General features: G+C 47.0%; 2 protein-coding genes across 7 annotated transcripts in view; both read left to right on the top strand.

Annotated features, from left to right (window-relative positions):
• Window positions 1-1,666: 1,666 nt before the first annotated feature.
• zgc:63972 (protein CutA homolog) lies at window positions 1,667-5,028 on the top strand. Its single transcript, XM_057019324.1, has 6 exons — window positions 1,667-1,946; window positions 2,278-2,426; window positions 2,892-2,951; window positions 3,364-3,409; window positions 3,478-3,527; window positions 4,066-5,028. The coding sequence occupies exons 1-6, from the start codon at window positions 1,854-1,856 to the stop codon at window positions 4,166-4,168; spliced, it is 501 nt and encodes a 166-aa protein (XP_056875304.1). The 5' UTR covers window positions 1,667-1,853; the 3' UTR covers window positions 4,169-5,028.
• A 1,486-nt stretch (window positions 5,029-6,514) lies between these two features.
• Window positions 6,515-19,263, top strand: part of LOC130516826 (disabled homolog 2-interacting protein-like) — a 67,648-nt gene continuing 54,899 nt past the window's right edge. For 2 of the 6 annotated variants that reach the window (XM_057018111.1, XM_057018112.1), the window contains exons 1-3: window positions 6,561-6,621; window positions 12,791-12,918; window positions 14,371-14,476. In XM_057018111.1, the coding sequence (XP_056874091.1) occupies window positions 6,576-6,621; window positions 12,791-12,918; window positions 14,371-14,476 (280 nt within the window). In that variant the 5' untranslated portion in view covers window positions 6,561-6,575. Of the gene's footprint in view, window positions 6,622-12,790; window positions 12,919-14,370; window positions 14,477-17,036; window positions 17,253-17,393; window positions 17,510-19,263 lie in introns of those variants that run through there. The other 4 variants (XM_057018119.1, XM_057018118.1, XM_057018110.1 and 1 more) reach the window with 3 other exon arrangements.

Genomic DNA, 19,263 nt, shown 5'->3' with positions numbered 1-19,263 from the left:
GACCCACCAGCATCATCAGTTCTTGGTCACTGGAATGGTGCTGCTGTTTAGTTCATGTCTTTAGTTAACTACTAAACCAACCATGCTACTAGTTGACTGGTCCTTCATTGGCTCAATTTATTGTCATCTATTAATTTTTGATCTCCTGGAGCTCATGGATAGGCAAGGTTGAAGAGAAAAGCTGAGGTCACATGATCGCAGTGATTTTAACCATGCTGCACATGTGCACCCCCCCCCACACACACACACACACACACATTAATGATGCCAGTGAGCGATGGTCAAATGTGCCTCTTGCCAGATAAAAGTTCCAGATAATAGATAATAGTTCCAGTTTCTCCCTCTCTGCTCTCCCGTCTTTGTGTCACAATTACAGACAAACACGAAAGCAGCACAGACAGAAATAAAAATGATCCTGTTTTTCACTTTAGACTTCTGAGGGACACACGCACAGCAGCGGTCCCCAGGGAAGAAAAACCCCTCTGAGTTTTGCCCCAGAACTGGCAGATCAAACGCCTTCTCCTCTAGCGTCTCTGCCTTTCTCCGTGCCTCTATTTCTGCTGCCTCCTTTCATGATGAGGAACGGTGGCTTAAGTGGCTCTTGTGGAGCCCTCTGATGGGCCCTCCCAATGAAACCAGAGTCAGTCTGGGAAGTGTGGCGGTTCTGCGCCAAGATTTTAAACATCCTTTAGCGCCCCCTGTTGATGAGGAGTGGCGGGGGAGGGTGCGCGGTGGGCAGATGGTTACAAAATAAACAAGACTTGTGAGGAAGAGGGGAAGAAAAAAGTCCTGGGATGAGTCATGCGACATTTACATGTCATTTCAGTAAAGACATTTAAATGGAAAATGAACACTTGGACTGAAGAGAGTGGGGAGAAAGAGAGACACGGACCCACAGCGCCCCCGAGCGGACAGACTGCATATAACATCTTTTGGTCTTCCTTTCTCATATCATTTTTCTCTACACAGATACTTAGTTCGGTTTAAGTTTTATTCCCCACAAAAAATCCATCCTTGAATGATTCATATTTCTTTGCCTTTATCTACTTCGTTCAGATGTTGCGTTCTCTTATATATTTATTGTTTTAGCTTATCTGGAAGCAGAAGATGCAGGCCTCAGGAAAGCAGCCAAACCCCCAGAAATGTGATAAGAACTTGTTTTAAAACATCAGTTAGAGTTCCTCTTCTCTGTAGTTCTGCAGAACTTTTCTTAGAGAGACCTAATGCATCTGCTGACAAGTAAATTGTTAGTTTTCTTTCTGTTGTGCACTTTCTGTTGTGCTAATAAGTAGCTACTTTGGAGGAGCTAGAACGTCATCAAATAAAACACAACTAACCTAGATCGAAATGGCGTTTGTAGGAATGTACTCTGGGATGGCACGGAAGTCATTTAAAACGTGTGAGACGATTCTATGAGTGAAGCTTCTTTTTAAACCTCCATTTCTAACTCAATTTATCATGAATGCTGTCGAGCCTCTTTTTCTAATTCTACTCTGAATCGGAGTTCGTTTCTGTCTCCAAAACAAAAGCCGATTATGGCCGAGGCCCACGGTGGTGGGCGGGGCCCGGACGGGACGCGACGCTGCGATTGGTCGTTAGATAATCAGGAAGTCTAAGGCAACCAATCAAGCGACGGAAATCAGTGTGCGCGTGTCTGTATGCGCGCGCGCGCTTGACCGTCCGACCTGTGGGTACCTGTCAACAACGCGCGTCCGAGAGGAAGATTCGGAGCTTCGGCCGTGATTTATTCCCCCCCTGGGCTGCAGATGTGAAGGGATGACGGAAGAGTCGTTGCCGCCGCTGGAAGCCGGAGTTTTCAGAGCAAAGTTGAGCAGTTTGCGCCAACTCTGAGGATGACATTTGGCGTCAGCGGCAGGATGGAGTGGCTCTCCCAGCGGTGCCAGAAGGAGGCTGCGCTCCGCTCCGTGCTGATCCTGTCGTGTTTGGTAGGGGAGGACGAAGCTTTATTCCAGTGGTTTGAGTTGTAAAACGCTAATTAAATGTGTAATGACGCCGTGGATGCTGGTGTGGCGGCGGCAGAGCGATGTAGCGCGAAAGTAGGGCAGATTAAAGCTGCTCACCAAGTCCTAACTGAGGCCTCGGCGGCCGACGACGCCAAATAATAAGAGGATAACACTGAATCCGGTCCAAACATGGCAATCATCTCCTGGGGGGCGGCTGGTAATCAAATTGAATCAGTCCAGCTGCAAATGTACCGATAATTTGCAGACATGTCAGCAGCAGAACATAAACATGCAAGTTTGCTGCTCTTGACAGCTCCTGGTCCTGTCCGTGTCCCTGTACCCTGGACTGTGGGCCATCGGGGTCCAGCTTCATTCAGTCTTCACGGGCAGCTACGTACCGGGACACCATTCTGTCCTCCTGGTCAACAGCCCCAACGAGCAGGCAGCCAAGGACATCGGCAGGTACACGGCGGGGGGTCTGAGACACTGCGGCTCCTTCTGTAACAGCCCCTGCAGGTGAAACGCTCTGAAGCCGCAGAGCAAACGTGCACGTTGCGAGGAGATGTGCACCTTTTGAACACGTGTGGTCTGAGTCCTGATCCGAACGCTCATTGTTAACCAGCATCTCGGCTTCAAACTCGGGATTCAGGATTCCAAAATCAGAGGAACAACATTAAGAATGTTGCTAATTGCATCACTGATTTACAGCTAGTTTATTATTTCCACGTCATTTAATCACATTTTAGCCTAATGTGCTTAGTTGGAAGTGATTATATCAATATCGGTCCCGTTGTTTGAGCATCACAATGTTCTCTACTGCTAATACGACATTATTTAAAACTCATTTCCTGGAAAATGCCACATTGAAAAGTTCATAATTATCTCTTTTCTAGTGTTTAATGTCCCCCCCTCTTCCTCCCTTCCCAGGGCCATCATGGAGAGGCGGCTGGCGGCCAGCGTGAATATTCTGTCCCGGACCTCCACGATGTAAATGAACACCAACCCCCCCCCACACACACACACACACACACACACACACCCTCCCGATCCACAGGGCTTCTCCTAAACACACAAACGTGCCTCTCTCCCTCTCCGCCACAAGGTCATCCGTTACGCCGCCATTCAAACGTTTCCATCTGTTTTTTCCGCCACTATTGAGCGGCGTCCCGGCCGTGTTTGCACGCTTGGATTACCTTTGCTGTTAATGCATAACCACCCGAGCACCGAGGGAGGAGAGAACGTGGCCGTCTAAATATAGAAGATGTGGCTGAATTAGTCTAGAGGTGACGCCGTGAGGCGTTCCGTTCTGCCACACATAACGTTCAAAGATCCCGTTTTGCACCCGACGCCATCGCCGCCGTGACTGACCGCACGTGAATGCTCGTCTCTGTCTCCGCAGGTACTACTGGAAGGGAGAAATCCAGGACGCCAGTGAAATCCTGATGGTGAGCTAGAGCAGTTGTTGGGCGTCAGGGACGCAGCGCGGTGTCATGAGATGTGACTGTTGTTGCAGCTGGTGAAAACAAAGACCTCCAGGATCCAGCAGGTCACCGATTACGTGAGGTGAGAGGTTCCCTGCACCAAAGTCTCCCTTCCCAGGACAGAAAAGTAACAAGTTTTCACACGTTTCACAAGTTCTTGCAGGATTTGATGTTAAACTCACAGTCAACCGGCCGGGGGGGGGGTGGGGTCTGACCATGATGCCGGCCTTCTGCAGAGAGCCGCGTTTATGGCTTCAGCTTCAGGGCGGCAGATGTAAAAGGCAGCCGGAGGTCACGCCCGCGATTACAGGCACAAAAAGATGTTGGAGACATTAATAAATGGTTTTTATGCAGGCATTTATCCATCTTTAATCCCCTGAAAAACAAGATCTGGCCTTTATTTCCAGCTGTGAGATGTGCCTGTTAAACCTAGCATTACATGCTACATTCAAGGCCAGGGAATCATATTTTTTTCGTCTTGGCTCGTTATTATTTTAGTGTTTTAGTGTTTGTCTCATCTTCTGCTATTCTGATGCTCTTTAACTGCCTGCTGGTGACAGATGGGACAAACAGTTTCCCTGCCAAGGATCTCTGACTTGTTTATTCTGCTTCCCTTCGAGGTCTTTCCACCCGTACGCCAACCCAGAGGTGCTCAGCTTCGCGGTGCAGGACGGCAGCCTCTCCTACATGAGGTGGATGGATGAAGCCGTCCCGGACGACTGACGCGAGCCGACCTCGGCCCGGGCCACAGCGAGTTCTGCAGGACGGAGGGGATCAGAACAGGAGGAACGAGCCCCTTTAGACTGTGTCCATGCTCTGAGTCCAGTAGTTTCAACCCCCTGATGTAGCGTTGAATATTTGATTTCGGCCCTTTTCAGAGCTTTTCATGAAACACTGTTCTCCGATTGGTTGGCAGGTGCCTGATAAAAATTTTACCAGTGAATTTTGGCTTGTTATACAACAGAAAATTGGATTAACGCCACACTGCAACTTCTGATTTGTAAGATAATTAAATGTGGTTATATAAAATTAACACCTCTCCAGGTTTAATGAATTACTGCCTCCAATAAATTAAAAAAAACCCTCAGTGCCACATTAGCTTGCTGCGGACGCCGCGCTAGTGTACAGTTGCTGCATGTCCCAGTACTGGGGCAAACATGGCGTGCAGTGGTGCGGTCATTTTACAGATCAGCCATGCATGCATACCTCATTAAAGGGAGAAAATAAAGCACGCACAGCCTCGGTCTGCAAAAAAAAAAGCGTTTCCGGGCTGAGACCCCAACAAAGAAAGTGCAGACGTGGTTCGGATGGGCGTTGTTGTCTGTGGAGCCGGAATAATCCTCCCCATCAGATCCAGATAGAGACCCATTTGGTAACATAGTCCCGCTGTGGCTTTGAGTCCTCATGTGCACAATGGTGCCAATTTTCCACGGGCGGGAACCTTTGTGCCTTTCAGAATTAAAAACTTCAGTGGGAATGAACCCTATTAACAACCGAAGCCTGCAGTTGCGGCGGTCGTGCAGTAGGTGGCAGTGTTTCTACAAAACCTAGATTTGTAACAGTCAATAAAGTCTTAAGCTGGTTGTTTTTGTGCTAAATGTTTTAACTTTTATGCCGCAGATGATTGTGTTGTGCACACAGAGACGCACGTTTGAGTCCTCTCCTTCCGGGTTGTCATTAGAGTCTCTGTGGGGTTTTGTGGCAATAAGCAGGATGATGAACGATAATCCACAAGAAACAGGCACTGATAACATGCTCCCGCTGAGCAATTTAATAAACAGAGGATAAAAACAAACGCGCAGCTGATCCAGCAGGCCAATAACAGGACCAGTGAAGCACGAGCCAATCAGGAGGCCTCGGTTACCGATCACTAATCACTTTTCTCTGTGAATATTTCTGCTAAACCGGAGCTGATGCCTCCATACAGCAACACTCTCCCGCAGCACCACACTCTGTGTTCAGTGCTATTCACTGAATATCATTTTGCTTTGGATTCTTTTACTCAAGCTGCAGGTTGTAAACTCAGATAATGTCATTTTCATGAATGTTTTATTCTGGTTTTTGCCCCAAAGCTTCAAACTCGACACGCTGCTGTTATAAAACCTCTTTTCATTCACATCCACAGTGTTTTAACAGCAATTTTTAGAGTCCATTTCTGCATAGTTTCATCCACTCTAGGCTACTGGGGCCATAATAAAGACTTTTATCAGGAATCTGATCCAGCCCAGACGAGACTGATCTTTCTTGTGCTTTTAGCCGATTTACAAACAGGTAAAACAGCCAGAAACTCGACCTCATATGAAACATAAGATGGGAAAAAATCATCCGATTTCAGCAGCAGAGAGAACACAAGCTCAGTCATAATTGATGAGTTCTACAGTACATTAGCTGTTAGCACGCATTTAGCATCACATTTCTGTGTTTGATCTAAACATTTACTATTATTTCACAGTGGGACATGAAAGGAAGTGTTAGACGTGTCCATTCAAGGGTTCATACAAGACATTTAATGAGTAATAAACTAGAAGTATGTGCCCGTCATTCTAAAATGTGCTACCATATAATTTAAATGGACCTGGGGGGGGGGGGGGGGGACTGGCCCCAGGGGCTCTATCAGCCCTCTATGGGGGTCAGTGGACCCGCGTCACAAGGTCAGATGGACCAGTAATGTCTGCTCCGCCTGAGAGAGCCTGCAGCCGACCCTAAAGCCATTAGCTTTCTGCTTTCTTCTGGATTTTCAGCACCTCCTCCTGCCCCGTACCACCCCCCCCCCCCCCACCCCCCACCCCACACACACACACACACACAACACACACACACACAGAAACGCAAACACACCCCTTGGCTCTGAGCCTCATCACCCTCATCTGCATCACACGTGTCGGCACTCACGTGGAGAAAAGAAAAAAGAAAAGCAGAAAGGAGAGCAGCTGTATGATGAGCTTGTTCTTCTTCTCCACCTTCTCCTGGATCTGCCTCCCTCCTCCCCTCCCCTGCCCTCCCCTCCCCTCCCCTCCCTGCTACGCTGACTCCGTCATCAAAACACACGGCGAGGCGTGCTCGCTCACACTCTCCACCGAGAGAGTGGAGACAGCAACACACACACACACGTCCTCCTCCAGGAGCTGAGATGTATCAGCAGCGAGAGAGCCTCCTGTCCTCTGATCCCATGTCAGGTAAACGCACGTGTGGACTGATTACGGATTGATTTCTCTTCTCTTTCTCTGTTCCTCTCACTCTTCTCACTCTTCTCTCTTCTTTCTCAGCTTTCTCCCTCTCTCCCTCTGTGTGTGTGTCTCTCTCTCCTTCTCTCTGTCTCTCTCTGGATTCTGTCCTTCTCTCCTTCCAACACTGTTGAGGTGTTGACGACCATAATTGTGGATTAGACAGATGCACCTTTTCCATATGCTGGTGCTGTTGGGGGGTCGTGGGGGGGGGTATTGAGGTGAAACAGCTCCTGTTACCGACGCATCAGTGACGGAGCATATGGGCGCGAGAACATTGCTTTCTTCTGACCTAGATACAATGACAACGCCTGTGCTGCTCCTGGTCTCGCTGAAATGCAGCGAGACCCAGTCCGACTGTCACCGCGTAAACTATTGGTTTATCAGCGGTTTCTATGGCGACGGCAGTTCATCTCCTGACTGTGACATGCTGAAATCCATCCTCCTTTGTCCGCGCTCTCTTCCCTGCTTATTACGTAACTCGATCGATCGGATCGACCGTGACACAAACTTGCGACAAACATACTTGTTTGGAGTGTTTTTTTTCACTAAAAGACCAACTTAAAGGCAACTTCAAGATGGTTCCACAAAGCTTTGAGCACCAACAAGTCACAACAGTTGAGGGGAGAGCTGAGAGCAACCCTGCAGTCACTCATCTGCTACACTTCTAACATGAAAACAACTTTGCGTTGACTCTTTTGACTCTTTGAATGAAGTTGCTGGACCTTTGTTCCATTGATTTGATAATATCCATCGGTGGAGCACAAAGCACCAATGGAGGTGGTATAAAGTGAGGTTAAAATGGACGGGCCACGATAGCATGTTTAGCATCACATTACTCTCAGATTCTCAGGTTCTGCACGGCTTCTTCATCTCGTTCAACATGTGACCTTTAGCAGGCGGCAGCTAGGCTAACGTTGAGGCGACTCCAGCGCACCAGGGAACCGGTAGTTTTAAGGCAATTAAAGATGACATTTTACTGTGGGGCTGTGAGTGTTCACAGTCAGGGCAGCACTGGTGTTGTTGCTGTTGCTGTTGTTGTTGTTGCTGTTGTTGCTGTTGTTGTTGTGGCTGCTGTTGTTGCTTCAAACACCAGCTCCTTGGTAAAATCACCACATTCCTTTCACATTTTTTCAATTAGTGACTCAGACTGTTCTTGGATGCTCGGGACCAGCTGAGAATTCCAGGATTCTCCAATCACAACACCTGTTTCCAACTAACCTGAGGAATGTTCCGAGGTTTTTAAGGAGCCTTCTTCAACTTTTCCAGTCTTTCAACTACTTTAACAATATTTAATGTGTCGCTAACATAAAGTTCGTTTGTCAATTTGTGTATTTATTTTATCTTTTAAAGCATTATAACAATGCATATCTTCAAATATTCTAAAAAAAAAAAAAAATCTAAGTAAAATTTGATTTTAAAGGAAAATTCAAATCTGTTCTTGAGCTGAAATCCTCTGGATCCTCTCGGATCATCTTTGATGTTAGCATGTCCATCTGCTCACGATCATCCACTTCAACACGACTCGAGCCAAATGGCGTCGTTTAGCTCCTCCGCTAGCACTGCTGGTGCTAAAACAGCTGGGAATCCCCACAAATTCTAAACAATATGATTCAATTTTCCATGCATGCTTTTTGTATTACACAAATTCAATACAAAAAACAAGTTTTGCCGTAAGTTCACTGCCTGAAGCACTTATCCAACTTTGTTTATTGGTACAGCTTGAAGCCCAGCTAGCTTAATCAGATCTGATTCACACCTCCTGTAAATATCCTGTTGAGCTGAAGGCAACAGCAGGTTTATGTAATAACAAAAGTTTAAAACGATGAAAGCAGCTGCTCTACATGGTGATGATGCCTTCAGCAGCCTCGCGCTTTACTTTTTAAACACGCGTCATGCTTCAGCATTTCCTAAATCGTCCATTTTTTTTAATTTGTCTGTAACCAACACAAAATCCTTTGTGTTGTTGAGCTCAGAGTTGGAATTATTTCATCACTCTGAAGGCTACATTGAGGAAATGGAGGTCAGAGTGTGTCGATCTATTCTTATTCAATTATACCTGAAGCCGCCCAGTCGTGTCCGGGTGGCCGCCAAGTGATTCACGACTTTAAATGTGTTCCTAAGTGGATCACTTATCTTTCGGATCGCTTCCTCGCCTGCTAAAGGCTGGGCTGAAAGGATGAGGCGCCAGCATCGGCGTGCACAACTCTAAATCCTTCTGGAGGTGGTTCAGTTATTGTGACCTTTGCCCTTTCTGAGGAGAAAACAAGATGGCGTTCCCCAGAGCAAATCCACTAAATCTGTTAAAGCCTCATCAGAGCCGCCGACAGCACGCACCCGAGTGGGATTTATATTTGACGATGCACAAGGATGCGACCGTTCCACCATCGTTGGGTTACGATGAAGCAATCAGTGTTGCTGTCATGAACCAGCCTCCGTCACTTTTAAAGTCTCTTCCGCCGTCCTGGTTGCATCACATCACGCGGAAAAGTAGAGCGCGTGAGAGAGATGCAGATTTTGGACCGCAGCAGGAAATTTACAGCTAATGAAATAGGCCATGGCACCCATCCCGTCTCTGGCATCAGAAGTCGTTCCAATCTGTCATCATGTAGCCGCGTGCTGGAGCAGCCGCATCAGATCCTCGTGGGGCAGAAATGATGAAGTGATAACGGCCACGCTTGTCAGTAACGTGTGTGAGCTCTGAATGCTGTTTTTAGTGCTTGTGCAAAGTGGATTGAGGGTGTTGGGAAGACAACACTGCTGTGTGTGTGTGTGTGTGTGTGTGTGTGTGTGTGTGTGTGTGTGTGTGTGTGTGTGTGTGTGTGTGTGTTCTTGTGCATGCCACATAGTGGGGGTCGAAGTACAAATTTAACCTGAAGAATGAGGACATTCTATCTGGTCCTCAAAAATCCAAGAGTATGTTTGAGGGTTTAGACTTGGTCTTTATCTTCAGATTAGAACTGTTTAGTTCAAAGTTAAGGGTAGATTTAGGCATTGAGTTATCATGCTTGGGTGCTGGCAAATCACCATGTCCGTCAAAGTCCTCAGGACCACAGTAGTGCAAGGATGTGTGTATGTGTGTGTATGTGTGTTCTAAAATAACTATAATAATAATGATGAATCCACAAACTTGTTAATCGTGTAAGACTTGGAATTAAGAGGACAAATGCGAAAGGAAAGATGAAGGAATACGGGAATATATCCACAGTTAATGTGTGGAACGTCAAATCCATGATTGCATGATTGTGTTTGCTTTACTTCGATTATGTGATGCTTTATTTAGAACTAGAATACATTTATTTCAAATGCCCCGTTGGCCACTGCATCAGTTTCACCTCATAGTTCTGACATCTTTAAAAGCATAAATTCGTGGAGCATTATTTCAGTTGTGTGGGCCTATAATTAAATCTCCAGTCAACATCACAAACCTGTGCAGAGGTTAGAATCCATATTCTGTGGGAGTCTGCGTGCTGTTCTGTGGTGGCACATCGATATTTTTACAGCAGCCTTTTTGAAACACCTTGAGAAGCTACTAAAATATCCTGAGAAGAAAAAGTCAGATACAGAACAGCCTTGCTAATGCTGGCCTGGCCACTGGGGCAACCTACATACTGTTTTTAAAGGTTTTGTTTGTGCATCCCTCTAAAATGCTGGATTTGAGTTGAATCTGTGCTACCGAAGCGAAAATGTCAACAGGGCTCTGATGAAAGGCGATGGTAATGACGCTATCGTGAAAGGCTGTGGCTGCAGTGCTAATGCTATGCTAATGCTGCCATTACTGCCTTCATTTAGACGCACAAAAGCAGCGGGGAGCAGCTTGAAACATTTCAAACACAGAGACGATGTAAAATTAGATAAGAGAATTAACACAACGACTACGTCTTCCTTGACACATGAAGCTAGTTTGTGGGCACTCGGTGACGCACTTGCAGGCGTAACCAGCTATTTATGCAGAAATTACCACAACGTATTCATGCACTGAGGTTTATTCTTCGTTTTTAGTGCAATCTGCTTGATTATGTAACTGTCCTATAATTGAATGGAGCCATTTAATGAGCAGATAGATGTGCAACACAATTTAATGCGATGACGGATGTGTTTGTCTCATGACTGTATAAATAGTCACATTTTAATAAAGAATGCTTTTTCTTATAGTGAGTTACCTTTGTGGATCATCTGAGTCTTAAATAACCTTCCTCTCAGTTTCAGGGACCATTAGTTAGAGCTTTCACATCATTTATATTCAGTAGATCACTTCCGCTCAAGTAGTTCAAGTATTTGTGACATTTCCTGTGAAAGAGAGGCATAAATATGAGTAAAGATGAATCACTGAGTCAAATGTACAATTATACAACTCATTTAGCACCATAAACTCAGACTATTCATATTTAAATTTGTAGTGAATTTGAGACAAACCAGGAAGGATTCGTTGCTTCTGAGCTCAGGAAATGTATAAACCGCAGAGGTCATTTGAGGTCATTTGAATAACAATCCAATGGCTTAAATCCGACTCCGTGAGTTGGATTTGATTCCCTTCTGTAATATGAGAACAGCATCATAACACTGGCATCGATGAGCGTCCCAGAAAGCTTCAAACCTTGTGTTAAAGATTTATGTTGAGGCTCGCTACCTCATTGCTATTGTTTACTGCGTGTGAACACTTTTTCCCTGATTCTTTTGTCAAGTTATAAATATGCAAGTTATAACCACAAATAAACTGGCAGGAACCGTCTGGTTTACATGATCATGTCGGCTTCGTAGTTTAACGAGCATGGAGAAAAGACCAGAGGGTCAGTAAGCGGACTGGTCGCGACAACATGACCAGCGGGTATTTTGTAGCCGGCCAGTCCGCAACAGCTCCGGGGAAGCCGGGGTGAGTGTCCCCCTCTGGGACCTCTGCTCCCAGCCCAGCTTGTGTGTTTGCTGTGGATCTTGGGTTCCTCCGACTGCAGGAGTGGCTCAGCAGACCCAGTCCGACTGACCTCGTCCTGGAAACCCTATACTGGTCCCTGTGACGTGTCCCCACAGGCTCTGCAGGTCATCGCACACACCCAGATCCAGTTCCAGAAGCCAGTGCGCCACCTTCAGACGGGACAGGCTCAGGCGTGCAAGCTCCTGGGCCCACCGCCCCACCGTGTCGGTCCTACAGACTGATGTGAACATTCCAAGACTTGTCAATTGTTTTGGGCATGTGGGGAAATGACTTCAGGGTGCTGCCGGCCCAGTAAATTAAATATGCTATGGACTGTGTATTTCTTCTGCTCATCTACTAGCTGGGAGTCTGCCAGACTGACAACAGAATATGTACCTGCCACAGCTCTGATTAATAAATCAGTAAGGCCTTGGGATGGAGGGGAAAATCTATAAAATTCATATCACTCCTGCGGGTCGTCCTTGGCTCTGCCAGCCACAGTCGATGAATCCTGTCAACAAATATCTGCCTGGGAAATATAACACATGGCTTAGTTCCTATTATTACCGCAGCTGAAGAGCTACGTTGTTTGACAGCTTTACACCAAGAAGCAACTGAGAACACATCTGCAGAGCAGACAGATCTCACCGCTGCGGCTTTATTGAAGGGTATAAAGGCGGATTTACGGTGTCAGTCGACACACTCTCCTCCCTTTTCCACTTTCTCAGTGAAACTGATCCAGGACTGAGCTAATTTCATCAGGAAAGAAAAAAAAAGAAACCTGCTGGCCCGGCGTTAAGCTGATCAGGCAGATGTTTTCCTGCAGCAGCACCCGCTGGTTTGGTACTAAACTTGTCTAATGGGATAATGATGACGCTACCTGGAAGTTACGGACTTAAAAGGATCAAAGGGACGAATCTGACAAGGTCTCAGCAACCTGGAAACAGGCGGGCAGGGAAGTCAATCACATCCTTCACGCCCTTCGCATGGGACATATTTTATGTCCTATTTGACCCTCGTTAGCATTCCCCACCACCCGGGTGATTCTGATCAACTCTAATGGATGATGGAGGAGATGATGTCATGGGTTTGTGTTCCACCCTGAAGCTCTACCCTGATTGTTTTCTGTGCGCCTCTCGTTGCGGAGCCTGATTTACTGCTGACCTTTATGACTGACATCTGTTTTCTCTGCTCTGGTGGTTTGTTTAGACCTGAGGTGTCCGTCGAGACACTGGATGACACGTGGCCACTCGTACGAAGAGCAAGCCGCTTGGAACCCCAAGTACTACGTGCTCGCCGACAGTCAGATGGGGCTCCTGAACGACGAGGAAGAGGCGGTGAGAGCCGAGTGTGATGTCTCTGTCTGTCCTTCGGTCCAACGGTGTCATTGCTTCCGGTCTAAGATTTGCCCAACGACACGCTGGCAGAGCTTTAAACGTGTCCTTAAAAGGACGCCCCGTGGGAAGACGTTTCTGCTCAACTGTCTTTCCTGCTTTGTGATTGTTAGAGAGGAAAAAAATGTTGGTTGAATGTGAAAATGAATTCGGAGAGGACGAGCGAAACAAGCTGAAGGAGACAACAGAAATCAGACTTCAGCACCTGAGAGAGGCTCACGGAGGGGGGCGTGGAATTGGGGTTCTGAGGTTAGCTCTTTCTCTTTGATGCCTTTGATGGGCTGGTCTATCCAGCCTTTGTTTTCATGTACTCAGAACAGCAGGAGAGGAGTTGGTTTTGTCTTTTGGAATCAAGTATTTCTCGTGTGCCTGGAAGACTGGAGACCTTTGATGGTGGAGCAACAGCTCACGTCACACCGAGCACCAAGTCATGATCACCTCCATCTCCGTAGACTGTGAGCTTGCTCTGCCTCAAGTGCAGCTCCTGGTGCGTCTGCGTCCTCCCGATATCACCTGTCTACATCCGCTGCCGTGACTCCTGCTAACTTCTGCTCCTCCCGTCCTCCATCTGTCACCCTGAGCCATCGGAGTTTAGCTCCACAGTTGTTTCCCAAACCGCGTGATGTGTGTGTCTGGGGTTGTGGCTTGTTTTGATTTGACAGTCAGGCTCAGGGTGTTGGAGGCATCTAAATTTTCCCCAGGTGATGCTAGACGGGCGACAACCTTGTGTTGACTGACAGCTAACGGCTGATTCTTCTGGCAGGTCGGTGGGACCCTGCAAGGTCACTGCTGCCACCAGTACATGGACAAAACACCTCCGTTGTAGCATAAATGACTCGGTTCTATGACAGTTACACATATCTGACATTTGTTCAGGTGTAGGGAAGTGATACCCTCTTATTTACTGCAGTATTGGTCTGCGAGTAGTGTCAGCTGTAGAGGCTCGAGGGGACGATCAGGCCGGATAAACAGACAGAGAGAAATCAGAACATCCCAGGGACGACGACCGAGCACTGCGGATGTTCGATAAGTCGCTATCGCCTCCTCGGAGGTCCCCCGGACCCTTCCACTTCCTTCTTGTCTTCTTGTCCGATTCTTCCCGTCCCCCACAGTCCTGCAGCCAAATGTTTGCACGCTGCAGGGAGATATGGGCTGACACAGGCTGATGCATTGCTAATGTCTGTTCTGTTGCTGTCTCATTTATCAGCAGCGCTACAGTGGTTGTGCTCCATTGGGCCAGCGCAGCATTAAACATGGCGAGCAGAATGAGCACAGGTCAGAGATAAGGGCTATTGGTGACCTCTGCATTCAAAGCCGCCACCATTTTTTCTCCCCCCTGTAAGCGCCCATTCTCCTTCCATGCCCTGTCTCCTCATTGCCTTTCCGCTTTTGCAGGAGAGGCGTGCCGTGTCGCGGAGGGCCCATCTTCTGCGGCGCACCATCAGCGTTCCGGTGGAGGCGCAGTTCCCAGAATTCCACCAGCAGCTGTCCACCGAGAGCGGTGAGTAGCCCGAGGATATAACTCTGCAGTGGTGCACACACTGGAACGCTTCTTTGTGGGGGTCCTACTTTCACTTCTCCTAACGTCCATTTACTCACACCGCCTGTTTCAGTTCTTACCACAGGCAACTAATTCCCATTCTCACCTCATTTTAATTCGGATTTCACATTTAAACCTCAGCCACTAATGTAATGATCTCTTTCTAAATACTTTAATGACCTCCCTAATTAGGCATGGTTAACAACAAATTCAAGATTTTTAGGAAGCTGGAGAATGCAAAGACACATTTTTATTTGTTTCTTTGTGGCTTTGGTGAAATATCAAGCTATGTTTGTCCTATACAACATACTGTATATATCCTGTACTTTCAGCATGGCTTTAGCCTGGCAACATTCTTCTATTCCACCCTGTGTCCACTAGGTGGAGCGCTCGTCACTTTAAAGCTGCGATGACTTCATTCTAACCACCAACATTTGAATGGCAGTTTATCATGCTTCCATTTTAATGAAATTCTGGAATCCCTTAATAAACAGCTTTAACGAGTCCGAGTCTGCAGGTTTGGACCAGATACAGACCACGGAGATAAAACATGGTTAAATGGTTTGTGTGTGTGTGTGTGTGTGTGTGTGTGTGTGTGGTGTGTGTGGGTGGGGGAGTAAAAAACGAAGAAGGTGGCTTTGAGGGTTGACATTCAAGTGTTTGTAACCCACGGTTACTGTTGCTAGGTTTTCAGCTTGAATGCAATATGACCCAGCTTTACATCGTTGCGTGCAGCTGTTCTTGTTAAAGTAACGTGATGGTTCGGATCAGGTTCGGGTTTGGGTGACCACTGCCCACTTAAATATCATTAGTTAACAGTGAACACTTGCAACTTGCCCGGTCATTGAAAGCATTTTGATGGCCCAACCACAAACCCAATCCATGAGAAGGCAGAGAGAGAGTTTTGTTATTCATACCCGCTGATGTGAAAGAGCACCATCATTATACCGGCTCTGTGATTAGGTTTGTTTTTCTGAGGTGAAAAGAGAAGGGCGAGAGAGAGAGAAAAAAATAACAACAGTCTGCTAGCTGCTTCGCTAATTGCAGGGTACCTTTGCAACCCTGCCAGCAGCGTCTGAAACTTTTCCACGCTGCCGACGGAAGATGATTTATGATTTGCTGATTCGTGTTTCCATCGCTGGGCTCCATCCCCCCCCCCTCTTCCAAGTTAGCTCAAGCACATACCAGTGGAGGTCCACTGAGGCACATCTGCCGATGCACTGTCCCTTTTTGGGTTGAAGCTTTTTGCAGCGGCGTTTTTATGCACCTCACTTCGCTGCTCTGCACCAAACGCGGCGTTAGCGTGCCGCGCCTGCTCTTGTCCTTGTGCGAAGCTCAAACAAGGAGCCCGATGAATCAAAGCTACACACGGATGAATGGGAATCGGGAGCGAATCAGGGAGCTCTCTCATCCCGTTTCATCTTTTGACTGGATTGTGAGCCGTCGCTTTTGAACTCGATGAGAGTTTGGCAGGAGCGCGAGCACAGAGAGGGCCGCTCGCTCCCGCCCAAACAGCCACGCTTCATTTGCACAGAGGTGATTTATATATATTTATATTAACTTTGGGCAGTTTGGGGCATGTTCTGCCCTATTTTCCAGCTTTGGCTTTCTCTATTCTCACTCGAGCCGTAACACTTGCAACAGGATTAAATGTTAAGTGGCCAGAGGCTGTGGAAGAGTAATTACCATGCCTAGTAGCCAAAATAGCATCTCGTGTGGATGTTAAGAGTTTAAATATTCCCTGTGATGCCTAATTTATGAAAGGCCATCTCTCCTCTCGCACAATTCACAAGACAGGCGTCTTCGCTTGTCCCTGCGTCTCTCACTAGTCCAACTTGGCAGCACAGCTCTAAATTATTGAATTGTTTTTGCCACTGTCTTGCAGTTTCACAGATGAACTCAACTAGCCTCAGATATGTCAGAACCTCAGACAGCTGGGATTAAAAATGTTCTTCATCTGGTTCTGACACTTGAGAGGAAGGAGTTCTGTGTAGAAAGTAACTCCGGTCCTTCAAGCAAGTACATTTTGAATTGTTTCATCTGGGAATTGGGGAATTTACTTCCTGTTTCTTCCTGACAACAGGGCTATATGATTGGTTAAAAACTATCCTCCATCACCAGTATTTCTTAGTGGCATCTGAGTCTATTTATCAAATGTTATTTATATATGGACTTTGTGAACAGTTTTTAAGTCCACATCTACTGCAACTCCATGTAGACCAGCTTGAAATTCCTGAACTTTTTATTGGTTTGGAATCAAAAGTTCTCTTTTGAGCTTTACCAAAAAACCAGTTCTTTTTTTCTTTAATATTGATGATGGTGGTGGTGATGAAATCATGTTCTGGGTGGAAAACTGATCAAAGTGGAGGCATACAGCACTGCTTCACCCCCACCCCCACCACCCATCTATCTCTTAATATGGAAACAGTTCCTCTCTCTCCTCCCTCCTCCCTCCCTCCCTCCCCTGCTCTGCTGTGCTCTCTCACTCAGAGGCACTCATTCAAACAGATGTAACACAGCGGTAGAGGACTGAGCTGGCAGGCTGTGGGGGCCAGACCTGAGCCAGCACCTCTGACTGGACAGAACAGGCGAGCGGAGCGGCTGTGAGTCTAGCAGCGGCTTTGTTTTATTAGTTGTAGCGAAAGCTGCAGGAAGTTTTGCTCCAGGATATGGGCGCACTGTTGCTGGAGTTCCCTGCCCTCTGACTTTAACATGGACCCCACAGATCCACCACATGGTGAGTGTGTGTCAGATTCATAGAAATGGAGGATGAAGTCGAAGTGATATGCAGGAAGAACGAGGGAGTCAGGTCACATGATTTTCCAGTGTATGACTCGACTCCACTTGGCTCTTAGGTTGTTGACTAGAGCCTCTGTGGTCAGATGAATAGAACTTCAGTCTCTGGGTCGGTGGGTTACGGGGGCGGTGGCGTGGTGACATCAACAGCCCGCTCTCGCTCTGAAGACCTTTGTGTCACCACTTAAAGTGATTACAGTAAGTACAGCAGTGTGTAAAAGCTAAATGTGATCTCGCCCAGCATGTGATGTGAGCATCGTGGAGGGCTGAGTCCCCTGGAACGGAATAACCAAGGGTGACACATGTGAAGGGCGTGGGTGTCCCGTTTTTCTCTCCAGAAGCAGGCGGATAATTTGGCGAAGCGTGCGTGCCTCGGCTGCGGCGGCTGCAGAACGTGGGTGTTTGTGTTCAAGGCGAGCGGCAGGAATGAGAGCGGGAGTCGTTGGGGGGGGGAGAAAAAAAAGTTCTGTAGACATATAAATCCGGTGGGATGTGGACGCCACTGTAGGCGAGCGAGAGTGCTCACTGTCTCATCCCTCTCATTTTCCACTGACCTGCTTTTTCTTTCCCTCCATCCAAATATCACTTTGGAGCTGCTGAGATTTAGCTACATAGTTAAAAGGCAGAAGGGAAAAAACTGATGTGTTGAGCTAGGCCTTACAAACATTGTTTGGAGCGTTTGGGAAGGAGGAAATCTGCTGTGCCACTGATGAGGAATGGGGTTGACAAAAGGCGACAATATTTCAGAGAGATGATTCTCTGCGGCTAAGCGCTAACGGCACTTACTTCCAGACAATTGTCCCCTGAAGAGAAACACTAAAGGCAAACTTATTTTCTCCAGCACTTCCTCCTCAACCTTCAACGAGGTACCGGAGAGTATAAATAGAACAGTGAGGCTGGAAAAGGCAGTAATCTGGTATCATCCAATTACAACCTAACGTCATCAAACTCTCCTTTAGGAAGCGCTTCCCACAGCAAGCAGGCCTCCATTTGCTCTCTCTGTCACACGTAGATGTTTATATAACGCGATATCAACCTCCAAGCTAAAGCTCTATGAAATATAACCTCAAATTACTGCATATCTGTGTCCATTTTCTGACGTCCACTCGGCTGCTGCGGGGTATCAACGCTGGCTGATACGTGACATCGTTGCCGAACAATAACAGCCTGAAGTGGTATTGTTGCCAGACAAACTGTCTTGCGTGTTTGTTTGCGTGGTAAATATCTTCCGTTCTGGAATAGCTGCGGTAATCTGATTCTGGAATTACGCAACATGGTATAACGTGGTTGGAAAAGCCCGATGGGTCATTTAGAGATGCTTAAAAGTTCATTTGATGACTTTCAAGTGAGCCGGGTAACATTGCTGTTAGGGTGCGATTCAGGCAGGACCAGGACCCGTCAGCAGACAAACAACAGCTGAGGGCGTGAACACGAGATTTTAATTAACTCAGGCCGCTGCACCAGATGTTGAAAAGGTGCGCGGCATGCAGATCGTTCCTCGGAATGAGGGGCGCATGGCGACCTAGGAAGAGACGTGAGAAAAATGGGGAAAGTTACTTGACAGGACAGAACACGAGAAGATGCCATTGACCCACGTTTGCCACAAAGCCGACTAAACAATCACCAGTCACCAGTGAAAGGTACCAGTGAAAGGTACCCAGGTGAATCCACCACGCCGCTAGTGAGAAAATCTGGAGAACTCTGCAAGAAAAGGGGATTGTGGCTTGTTTTTTTAAATTTTAAACATCATTAGCACCTCGACAAATAAGATGCAGAGCTGTTATCATGTAGACATAAATATGAACCATCAGGTTTTTCTGTATTTATGTAAGCAAGTATCCCTGATATGACCATTCCCGGGATACTCAAATCTATGGAAAAACACTGTATGACTCCTTGAGCTAAGCATCACAATGGACTCAACTACTCATAGGAACGTGCAAGGAGAAGTG

Source organism: Takifugu flavidus, chromosome 20 (genome assembly GCF_003711565.1).
Source record: "Takifugu flavidus isolate HTHZ2018 chromosome 20, ASM371156v2, whole genome shotgun sequence".
Taxonomy (NCBI): domain Eukaryota; kingdom Metazoa; phylum Chordata; class Actinopteri; order Tetraodontiformes; family Tetraodontidae; genus Takifugu; species Takifugu flavidus.
The sequence above is the reverse complement of the archived record's forward strand: the minus strand, read 5'-3'. Positions and strand labels throughout refer to the sequence as shown.

Excerpts from the sequence above, each read along its gene's own strand:
- zgc:63972 (XM_057019324.1), top strand. The coding sequence starts at position 1,854 with ATGACATTTGGCGTCAGCGGCAGGATGGAGTGGCTCTCCCAGCGGTGC. Across the intron at positions 2,952-3,363 it reads CTGTCCCGGACCTCCACGAT|GTACTACTGGAAGGGAGAAA; the intron begins GTAAATGAACAC and ends CTGTCTCCGCAG. Across the intron at positions 3,528-4,065 it reads CAGGTCACCGATTACGTGAG|GTCTTTCCACCCGTACGCCA; the intron begins GTGAGAGGTTCC and ends CTTCCCTTCGAG.